A 12167-nucleotide genomic window follows, 5' to 3' on the forward strand; every position below is an offset into this window, starting at 1 on the left:
CATCTAGGTCTGTTCAGCCTGGAGAAGACTGAAAGGGGGTCTTATCGATGTTAAGTATCTAAAGTGTGGGCTTTAAGTGGTTCTGGCCAGGCTCTTTTCAATGGTCTCTGGTGATAGGACAAGGGGCAACAGGCAAAAACTGAAACATGAGAAGTTCTGTGCAAACACACAAAATAATTTAATTGCTATGAGGTTGACAGGGCACTGGAACATGTTGCCTGCTATCTTCTCTGCAGATACTCAAGACCTGTCTTGATGATTTTCTGTTCAACCAGCTATAGGGAGCCTGCTTTTAGTAGGGGGGCAGTTGGACTCGATCTCCAGAAGTCCCTTCCAACCTCTCTGATGCTACGATAGCAGAAGAAATACAGTACTCTGTTTTTCCATTAGTTGTAGTAGTTACTTGAAAACAGATATGTGATGGAAATTGCAATGTTGTTTTCTTTGTTTAAATTGGACAGATGCTGATTTCAAAGCTTGAGAAAAATAAAGCCATGAAGTCAGAAGACAAAGCAGAAATCATGAAAACACTGGAGATTCTAACTAACAGCATTACCAAGTTAAAAGATGAATTAAAAGGTGTATCATCAGGAGGAGGGACTCCTCTAAAAAGCATGAAAACTAAGACTCAGGTACTCATATTTTGATCAGCTTTCTAATAAAATGAATTTACTTGCTTAAGTCACTATAATGAAAATATGCAGCTATATCAGAAGTGCTTAGAAATATGGTGTTTTAATCTTGAAGTCTTCTGTGAAGAGAGATCGGTTTTGCCCTCTATTTAAAAGAACATAGTTCATTTAAAAACTGTGCTATTGTCTAAAAGTTTGAGCCAGTGATACACAGATACAGTGTTATTTTGAAGATAGCAAAACAGAAATTTGTCTTTTGCCTTATTCAGTCTTTTGTGTATAATCTGTTGCTTTCGTAATACACAACTGCTGTTGTGCTGGTTGTTAACAGAAATAATGAAGAATGTTTCTAGCGCTAAATGGTAATCGATATGCAACACAGATATCCACTCGTCACATGTAATACCTAAACTAGAAGCTAGTTCCTTATTAAACTGGTGTATATGTTTGTTTTCTTGTTCTTTTTGTGTAATTGAAATTGAAACAATTGAATTTTTCAGAAATAAGATTATACAATTGATTTTCCTTTGATTTGGGTATCGGTATTTGAGTTGAATCTGTGAGAGAAGTTTCTCTTACCTGCTGTACTTTCCGCTCATGTAACCAGTTCCTTGACTCTGCTTTAAAGTGCAATTTTGTTAGCTTTGAAAAATTTGAAAAATTAAATTGTAAATATGTCAAAAGGTTTGGGCCTGGTTTGGCCTGGTTCTGTGACTAAATGGAGTGAAGGGTCCCATGGACCCATGGCTCAAGAGGGGGAGATGGGGACAGTGAGCTAAGAGAGAAAACTAATTACCAAATATGATAATAGAATGCTAGATAACACAGTATAATACAATATGATTAGTAATGAAGCTAATAAATCAAATAAAGGAGTGAGTGTCCAAAACCAAAGGCCTTATTCTCGTGCTGAAGGTGAGATGGCTAGAGAACATACACCATAGAGACGAGCAGAGAAAGAAAGGACAGTCTAGTGAGTCCCGAGCAGTTTCATCTTTCCCTCTAAGCAGAAAAGGAACAGTGTAGTCTTCTGGGATTAGTAGTTTTTCTCTTTAGAGAAGGGTACCTAGAAACTATAGACAGTCCATACAACTGGAGCGATAACTCTTTAACTCCAGTGCTCTACATGATGTTATGATGTGGAATACCGGTAACAAAAATCATAAAACCATGACGAGTGTGTCTGCACCGACTGAACCAATTTGAGTCTGAAAGTGACATTTTCAGGAGCAAATACTTCTATAAAAAGCATACAGTTGAATTTTACAAAGCTAACAAAATGATGAAGCATGTGATAATAAAAGGCCAGATTTTTCTATATTGTATTTTCCAGTAGAACAGAAAAGCGCTTAAACTTTCCTTGCAGCTTTCATTCAGTTCTTAAATTTTCAGAATGCTTAATCATCTCTTGTAAAGTTTAGGATTCTATTTTAAAAAGCTAGTGCAACATTAAAACCCAGATTTAGTTTAAATGGTTTATAAGTTTTCAGTTTGAAATAGAAGAATTGGTGTTTCATTTTACATAAAAATAGGGGTATTAGAAGTAGTTGCAATATAAATTACAGTGATGTGCAGATGTGGGGAAAAAAAAAGTGTACTGAAAGAAATACTGGAATGACCTGTAAATACTCACTTCACTGTAGCTTCTTACCTCATTAGGCAGTCAGCAAAAAGTTGAAGCAGTGAATTTTTATCCTGAAAATGGGCCATACACTAAGATTTCTTGAAGTTGACTTTCTCTTAGAATAATTACAGCTTTAGTGGAGTAACTGTTTTAGAGTGGGAACAAGAGGTAATAACTCCAAGCTCTGAAGTCTGCTATAATAAGATTAAATTCATGTTCTTTGAAGGTGACAGATTTTTCTGACGTTTGAGAGTGAATTGGCACTGTCTAGTGAGAGAATGTTTCTTAGAGATCTTAGATAAAAGAAGTTAATTTCCAGTAGAGTGAATTTGAACTACAAAAGTTCTAGGAATTGGCAATATTTTCAGATCTGCTTTTGATTCTCTGTCACCAGTCTCCTTCTTGTTCTTAGCATACTTGTAAATGAGCTCCAAGAGTATTTGCTCCATTACCCTCTCAGGGATTGTGACGAGGCTGACCGTCATGTACTTCCCCAGATCTTCTTTGCCCTTCTTGAAGGTCAGAGTGACATTTGGTTATTCTCAGTTCTGAGGAATATTCCCAAATGTCATGACCTTTCAAAGATAATTGAGATTGGCCTTGCAGAGACATCAGAAAGCTCCCTCAGTACTTACGGTTGCATCCAATCAGTTCCCAGGGACTTGCGTACGTCCAATTTGCTTAAATGTTACCTAACTTGAATCTCTACTAACAAAGGTAAGTCTTCCTTGCTCCAGACTTTTTTACCTCTCTTAGGACCTGGGATTGCTGAAGACAAGCTTTGCCAGTAGAGGCTGAGGAGAAAAAGGCATTGGCTCTTCCCAATTCCTTTTTTGCTAGGTCACTTTCCCCATTGACCAGCAGGCCTGTATTTTTCATGACAGTCTTCATTTTGCTCCTGATACACCTACATAAATTTTTCTTGTTCCTTACCACCTCACCATATTATTCCACTTCAGGAGGGCTCTGGCTTTCCAAATTAGGTACCTACATGCTCAGGCAGGCAGTCTGTATTGTTTCTGCGTGGTCTGAGCCTGCTTTCACCTCTCCTGCACTTTTAGATTTGAATTTTGTTAGGAGCTCTTTATTCATTCATGCAGGCCTCCGATAATTTCCCGCATGTTTTGCTACTTGGGGGACACAGACTTTAAACTCATGAACTTGAGAATAACTCATCATCTCCCTTAGGCATAGCTACGTGCTTTCACACAGCTCTCTCACACAAAGGACAACTTCTTCTCATCATCCTTATTTGGCTTTCCTAAAGAGACTGCATCTGTCTACTGCAGCACTCCAGTTATGTGAGTCACTGTACAGTGGGGAGTTGCAACAGAATGATCTTTAAGATCCCCTCCCACCAAAGCCATTCTGTGTAATCTCTGTGAGATTGTAGTCCTGAAACTGCACAGACATCTAGTCCCTCCGCTCCACTTCCTATAGCGTTTTATTATCAGTGCCTTTGAGAAAGGCACTGATTTGCCAGAAAAGAGATTAGATTTTCCCCTTTGTTACTGTTCCGTAGGTACTCCCTTGTTTATATTGGTATGTGCATGCTTGAGGTTGTCCATCTTCAACTCTTTATGTTGATTGTGAGATCTCTGCAGTCCACATTACTAATTTTTTTGTCAACCTGGTCTTCATGTGATTGTAGTTTTCACTTATTTTTGTCTTGTTCCAGATAATGGAGATTGTAAAACACCCTTCCCCATGAGTATAGAAACCTTTGCTGCCTCCTGGTATGTTTTGAAGGAGGCATTTTTTATTGAGGTGAAGCACAGCTCTGTAAAAAGGGAAATCTTCATTAAGAGCACTAGAAATAAACTTCAAAAATCTAGAAACTTTCTGACACCAGAGTCACAGACTGCTTTGTGAGTTCTAACTTCTGGTCATTTTTAAATTTCAGAAGTGGTTATTTTGTCACATCTTTGGTGCATTACAATGCCATTACAACACTGGGATTTGAGAAACAGTTTGCAATTCTGAAAACTGAAAATCATAATGCAGGAGATTAATTTTTATGATTGCTGTAGATAATCAGAAAATGGGGCTGAAAGGAGTTCAGATTGAAGTTGCCAGTTGAATAATCCAGCTTTTTTTCTTTTAAAGCTTCCAGGAAAAAAAAAAAAAAAACAAAAAACAAAAAACAAAAAAAAAAAAAAAACAGAGAAACACAAAAAAAATCCCTTCTTTATCATTCAGTGGTGATACTTGGTTTCCAACAGTCACAACTGCGAAACCTTCGTCTCTTTGACAACCAGACTTTTAATACATTACATGCTGTTTGAATCAACGAGTGTATATGTGAAACTATTTCATAGTCATAATTTTCTTCATTTGCAACCTCATTAGAACATTGGATTGCTGCTTTTTCCATTAAAAACAAAAGAAGTATCCAATTTAGAACAAAACTTCAAATAAGATTTTCATAGTCACATGAAGCTCTTTTCTATATCTGTACCAGCACCTGCACCTCTGTACTTTCAGTGAATGTATCTAAATTTGGATTCAGAGACACCTTTCAGTTTGATACATATTTTTGAACTTCCTCATCATTTATAAGGTACTGTGTGCTGAAGGGCAACTACAGGCACATCAGGGACCAACCTTTTGTTAGCAGAGATACTGTTACTGTGGTGGGTTTTATTTTGTTTGTTTGTTTTTTCTACTATGGTCTGAACTGAACTACCATTTGTGCTTTTTCATTATGGAATTGTGATAATTTTAAAAGCTTCTTCTCATTACTTAGTGTAGATTGTGTATTCATTCATAACAATGCTTTTTTTTTTTTTCCTGTAGAGTCCCTTTTTATCACTTCATTGCTGTCATATAATTTTGCATTTTTTGTTTTGTGTATCTCTAGTTTAGAACAGATTCTTTTGGTTTGGCTTGATGTACTAAAAGCTTTGACATCACCAAGCTCAAAAACATGCTGCTACACACTGAAGTTTTATCTTGCCTCTTTAAGGCTCCTAAGCTTGCCCTTGGTGTATTTTTTTAAAGTGGAATTGTAGTGTTGTAAGCCGTTTACCTCCAAAATTACAGCTGTGGTCTAAATCAATAAGCCACAATTTGGCTAAGTTTAGAATTTACGCACTCTAGTTTTAAAATTTGCTTTTCCTAGAGTTGCTAGGAATTTGCTACCATGCTTCTACCTGGAAAACAGACTTTTCGCTTTCCTGGAGGCCAATCCTGGCCAATCTTTCAGTCACTGCATATTTCTGAAATAGCTTGCCGATTGGAGCATAGCACTGGATTCTTAGGTTTCATCAGAAAATTGTTTCCTCACTGGAAAATGTAAACTGTGCAACTAATAATTTGCTGTGACAATTTCTTAGATGCAGAAAGAGTTACTAGATACTGAACTGGATTTATACAAGAAGATGCAAGCTGGGGAGGAAGTTACTGAATTAAGACGGAAATACACAGAGCTGCAGCTGGAAGTATGTTTTCTCATCTTTTGTTTCTGTCTTTCAATGAAATATTTTCCTACATTTTTGCTGACTTGTGAGTTGTATCGTTCAGTGCAGTGTTTCTTATTATAGATGAAGGCAGTTAGCAGTAATATTAAATAAAAGTTTCTGGGTTCTGCTTCAGTAGAGAAAAAGCATCAGCGTTACTTTTCATCACTAATTTATTTAAATTCTGAAACTTTAGATGATATGATATTTTATGATTTTTATGATAGTAATACATCCTTGTGGACATTAGACTATTTTTAAATTGTTGTCTGTGTTGGATTACAAAGGAATAAAAAATACAGCCTGATGGGTTGTTTTTTTTGTTTTTTTTTGTTTTTTTTGGTAATGTCAACATCCTCTCAATGATATTAACCAAAAAGGCCAAAGTGGCAAAAAATAATGTTAGCACAGCATTACTTTTGAGAGAAGGTGGACTCTCCGAAAACAGATACAGTGTGTCCTAAGCATTCAGTGTACAGAAACATATTTGTTGTTTTTGTTTTACTTGCTTTACAAAAAAAAAAATACAGAAGGCTGCTCTAGATTGTTTTTTGTCTTAGTATAAGAAATTATGAATAGTATTGGACGGATAATAATTCTGCTATTTTGCCTGTATGTGTAGTAGCTACTTGGAAGATACTGATGTTTTTTCTACTCTAAAGCAGAGTGGTGTGTTGCTTAAATAAATCCTTCTTAATGAAGCTTGGTTGTATTTTAGGTATGACTGCATGCAGACACAGTGCATGTACATGCAGCTAGTTTGCATTAAAATCTTACTTCAAGTTGTTGTGTAGCTTTGCTGTTGGTGAAAATAGGTTTGTTAATAAGCCAAGCCTGTTGAACTGAGATGACTCAAAAACAAACACTTAAAATAATTATTCTGATAGTGAATAATATTTCATAGGTATCCTGAATGATTTTATTAATACAGCAGTCATAAATTGATTTCTTCATGGAAGGAGATCATTGGCATGCAGTCAAGTAGCGTTAGCAGTACTGACATGGTAAACGCGATAGGATACGTTAAAAACATTGTTAGTGTGATTTTGTTTAGAATTCTGTTTCATAAATAGGGCAATCTCTTTTGTAATGATCTGAGTGTTTTGTTTTTTTTTAATGTCTGCTATACATGCTCAAATTCAATCCTTGAAATGGTTTGTGGGTGGTTTTTATTTTTTAAGCTTAAATTTTACTTTTTTTTTTTTTAAATGTCTGTTGGAGTGCCTTTTGATTTCAAGAAAATGCGTGTCTGTTCTGTGCATTGGAAATGCAGGTGTGGGATTGGAAATTGGTGACTGTGTAGACCCAAATTTTCAGAGAACAATTTGTCCTTGGATATGCATAGTAGAACCTCTGTTTCACAACTCACAGTACTGTGGCCAAATGTTACTATGCTCTTTTATTATTTTATATTTTCTTTTGAGACTAAAAATTCTGTCTGTAAATTAGGAGAAAACTGTTAGTCAGTACAATGAGAAAATTTCATTAACAAATTTCAAATGTTATATTCCTGTCTCTCCCGAGGAAAGGAATTGTCCTCACATATGAGTGCTTCTTTGACTTCTGTTGTTCTAACATGTTGTTTTTTCTGTTCCAGTACTGTTTTGAATCTGTTAATAACGTACATCATTAATTTTAGCATATTTTAAGATCTTAAAGTTGCTCTAAGTCTTCTTTAGGGATGGATTTTTTTTTTTAGGAAATGTCAAAATACGTGTTTGTTAATTTTGTCTAAATATTTGGATTATGAATTTTAATAAATCCGTGTGTGTAAATCTTAGGCTGCCAAACGAGGAATTCTTTCTTCAGTTCGTGGCAGAGGGGTCCATGCAAGAGGTCGAGGTGCATCACGTAGCAGAGGTAGAGGAATACGTGGACGGGGTCGAGGCAGAGGAGTTCCTGTACATGCTGTTGTGGATCATCGACCAAGGGCATTAGAAATTTCTGCGTTTACGGAAAGTGATAGAGAAGATCTTCTTCCTCATTTTGCGGTATTTTGTAATTTCTCTTTTTCTGCTCATGGGATGGCATTCTATCCAGTGACTTGTTTATGCTTGATTCAGTTCATCTGGAAATATTATTCAGGAATAACTCTATAACATGATATACCTGTTCATGATATAGAGAAGAAAAAAAAAGTCAGAAAAAGGTGAAACAGAAATTACACTGTTATTTCAGCTGCTGTTAACTGAAACATCAGACAGTTTGTCAGAATTGGTGGTATTTTTGAGGGGAGTTTCAAGATGACCTGAAATTTTTCAGTGTTTCTGCCATTCTGATTTGGACAATAAAGATGAGAACTATGTATTTACTGACAAATTTCGACAAGGCATCCAAAGGTTTCTTGTATTAATCTGTCTAAGCTTAGAGGGTTTTTTTGTTATTGTTGATCAACAACAACAATCTACTTGGTCAACCATAAGGCACTGGTAATGTAGTCTCAGTGAAGATTTAAAAGAATAAACTTATTTTTAATCCACAGCCTAGTACTATGATTGAGTCTGCCAGAAGACCGTTGTTGCTGTTTTCTCACATGTTCTTTGTACTTCAGCAGTGCACTCCACCTGTACAGATATGTTGGGTATTGGAGCTTACATTCTTGGCAGCATTAGAATACTTTAGAAAGTATTGGAAGAGTTTATTGGGCTAGAAGTTAAGATGCTGAAATCAAGCTAAGATGGAAATTTTGGCTACCTGTCCAGTATCTCATCTTTTTGTAGAATTGTTTCATAATAAACTATTGGAATAATCTGAAGACCCCCGTCTTCTTAATCAAGGAGAAGTATTGAAGCAGAACCACCTCTCTTTTCTGTCATAATTTTACTTCATACTTGTGTGTTTTCAACTAGGAAATGTAAACTGTGGTACTTTGTGTTTTTAAAAATGCAAAGAAAAATAACACTTCCGTGCAAAGAACTCTAATTCGCATTAAGAGTGTGAAAGGGTACACTGTTCTAACTTGATATGCTTTTTGAGGTATTTCATGTAGGACATCATTTTTAGAAGGGGAGGGTAGAGGAGGAAGGCTGGTTTACTAAGCTTTTTTTTCTTTCTTTCTTTTTTCATATTAAAAGCAATACGGTGAAATTGAAGATTGCCAGATAGATGACTCTTCGCTCCATGCGGTGATTACCTTTAAAACAAGAGCAGAAGCTGAAGCTGTGAGTAGTTTCATTGAAAATACTTGGCAGCATTCAACTGCAATATATTCTAATATTTGATTAAATTTAATGCAAATAATTACTCAGAAATATTTTAAAGAATTCTCATATAGGAAGTCTAATTGTAGATTGAACAATTCTGTCAAAAGTGACACAGGCAAAGAGACCTTTCCTGTGGTCTGTGGAGGGGATTTTTCAGGCAGTGATGCCAGAGGGACATGACATGGAGCAACTGGAAAGTCGTGCCTGTTTCTGGTGGCCATTTCCAGGAATGGGCTATTGAGTCACCATCCCTGGAGGTGTTCAAGAAATGTTTAGATGTTGTGCTAAGGGACATGGTTTACTGGGGAAATACTGGTTGTAGGTGGTCTGGATGATGATCACGGAGGTCTTTTCCAACCTTGGTAATTCTGTGGTTCTGTGATTACTGAATCTCTTACAGTATAAGGGTTTGTAACAAAGCAGGGTTATACTCTTGTAAGAGGGAAGTCAAGACAGTCATATAGAAATTCACAGGTAGATATCCTTATTTAATTGCCAGTTATTTTCACCTTAAGGATTCAGTCTTGTGTAGTTTAACTGACAGCCTGCAGACTGAGTCTATATATTTGGTTGGTTCATCAGTTGTATTTAGCTTTGCCTGGAAATCAATGATAATATAAATGTAATTTTATGCGGTGAGATATTTTCTTTTCCTCCAAAGCATATTTATTTATGAAGTTACAGAAGTATAGAATTATAGAAGTAATTCTTAGAGAGTTCTGAAACGCAGCATTGAGGTATGTTGTAATTCATTATCCTTAAATATAGATTATGAGGACTATATTTCTGGATGAACAGGATTCTTGCCTTACTCAGTTAATAGTGCAAGCAGTATACGAATCTGCACAAAATAATGAACATAGTTGCATTGCAGATTATTTTGTTTTCTTTAAAATCCTTCCATCGCTGTTGGGAAGGAGTATCCTGAAAGTAATAGGGTTTCCAGGCAAAAAAAAGAGAAGATTAATGTATATGGTGTGATTGTTTAGAAAGATTTGATTTCATAGTTATACTTTGAAGATGATATCTTTGCACAAAGTTTATCTTTTGGAGGTTATTTGAACAGAATTTTCATATTTGACCAGATTCTTTTGTTTCTGTATTCCTTATCTTGAAAAAGATAAACGATCTAATTGACAGAAGTATTTACAATGAAAAAGAAGCCGGTAAGAGTAGTTCTGACCACTCACAACATCATAATAGATACTTTGAGAAATAATTTGATTCATAAGCCAGAGGTGTTTTAAAGAGAAGTGTTGGGTGTGAAACATTCTAATGCAACAGTGTGGAGCTCTGACTGTATAGAGACTAAATTATTCTGTAAAAAAGGAAGTGTAAGTAATGATACATGGTACATAATGACTGGTAATGATAAAGCAGTAGTATTGTGTGTCTGAAAGAACACAAACAGTAAACTTAGAGATCACAAATAAAAGCTGTAATAGTTACTATACTCTAGAATGGATTCAGTTATGGTTGGATTGGTTGGAATTTTTTATTTTGATGCTTTCTAACATTGGATATTTGATTTTGTGCCTTCATATTATTTAATGTTACAGTTGTAGTTTATATAACAAAAAACAATCATCTGTTTTTATGAACTGTCCAGGTAACATCTCTACTCCCGTGTAGAGTATGATTTGCCACATAAAGGTTAACAGATCGTATTACAGATACCTTTTATCAGCAAAATACAGGTTTTACTTTTACAACTTCTTTAGAAAAATTGGCATGCAGAGTGATTTCAGTCATAGCTAACTTTCTGTACCCAAAAGTCAAAGTTCAGTAATACTTCAGAAGCAAACTCAGAAGTTGATATATGTGAAACGAAGAAAGAAAACAGTGCAGAGAATTCAGAAAGGTATTGACAAGGGAGAAGGGAGACATGGTTAGTGGATGGGGAGGTGTGATCAATAGAAGAATTAAAGTTAACGTTCTGTATGCTTGTTTTTCCATGATACATTTCACTGCTTTAGAAAAATAGTAAGTACTCAAGGTGAAGATGTGCTTGCAGTGAAGTTTGGAAGGTTCTGTGAAAAGTGGAAGGATTTGGATTGAATTAGAAGTCATTACCTGTATGTGATATGTCCACAGTCCAGTTTGCACTAAAACTTCTTCATTTCCACTTAACTGTGTCTGATTACATGTTTATTTTTATACTAAAATATTATAAAAAATGTACTAGGTCAAATACAGTAAAGTCTCATTTATTTATTTATTTATTTATTTTAAGATATTCTTGTCTAAATATAATTCCACTGGACTTTTTGTGTTTATTAGTAAAGCAGACTCTAAGGCTGGTAATAGAAGAAATTGTAGATAAAAAATGTAATCATTAAAAAACATCTACTGAGGCCAATTTTGGAGTAAATGCTGCTAATATTTTACTTTCTTAAATGAAAAAAGGCTTAAGCTTTATGACTGTATCTCTCCTAGTCTGAAAGGAAGAGGAGTATTCCCTGTTGTAAAATGTTGAATTTTATGTAGTAGTAACTTCTTCCAAAGATTACAAGTTGTTTCTTGATCTAAAAGTCACGTATAAGTGCTTTTAAAAATTCTTGTTATGTGATATTGTGATGAGACCATGAACAAAAAGCTTCAGAGCTGCATTTTAATAGGCATAGAATCTTTTAAATTTATCATAAATTTATATGTACAGATTTAAAATTTATACCTGGGGACTTCAATATCACACAATTCATGTTCAGATGTCATCGAACATGTAATTGTTTCTACATTTCACATTATGCTGTGCTTTCAGATTGCACTATAAATCTTTTGTGACTATGATGGTTATTTCGGAATGTTGCTAACACTGATTTATGCTAGTTCATGTTACTTTAATTTGAACATACTATTTCCAAAGCAGCCACTTAATGGATCTGGTACTTAGAAAGCCATGAATATCCCATAAGTTAAAAATTTTTATATTTCAATTACAAGGGCTATACAGGAAGTGAAACATTTCCAGTAGACTAAGTTGTAATCACAAAGGTTTATTTTTTTTCCTTTAATATTTAATTATTTATATATGTGGGATGGCTTGTTTCTTCTAGTAAGTAATGTGTTAATAGGTTTGTGTCAGTCTTCAAAAAGGCGAAGTACCCATCAGTGTAGTATTAAAAGCAGAGGCAAGTATTAAGTTCAGTATGTTGAATCACCAAGTGATTAATGATTTTTCAGTGCTTATTTTGTTTGAATATGTTTTGATCATTTTCCTGAAAGGATGTGTGAATTTCGTGTATAGTTA

General features: G+C 35.1%; 1 protein-coding gene across 3 annotated transcripts in view; it reads left to right on the forward strand.

Moving 5' to 3' along the window:
* Positions 1–12167, forward strand: part of RBM26 (RNA binding motif protein 26) — a 50416-nt gene that overhangs the window by 33230 nt on the left and 5019 nt on the right. For all 3 annotated transcript variants that reach the window (XM_048946147.1, XM_048946167.1, XM_048946157.1), the window contains 4 exons: positions 462–632; positions 5592–5696; positions 7496–7705; positions 8789–8875. In XM_048946147.1, the coding sequence (XP_048802104.1) occupies positions 462–632; positions 5592–5696; positions 7496–7705; positions 8789–8875 (573 nt within the window). The remainder of the gene's footprint in view (positions 1–461; positions 633–5591; positions 5697–7495; positions 7706–8788; positions 8876–12167) is intronic.

This window comes from Lagopus muta, chromosome 1 (genome assembly GCF_023343835.1).
Source record: "Lagopus muta isolate bLagMut1 chromosome 1, bLagMut1 primary, whole genome shotgun sequence".
Taxonomy (NCBI): domain Eukaryota; kingdom Metazoa; phylum Chordata; class Aves; order Galliformes; family Phasianidae; genus Lagopus; species Lagopus muta.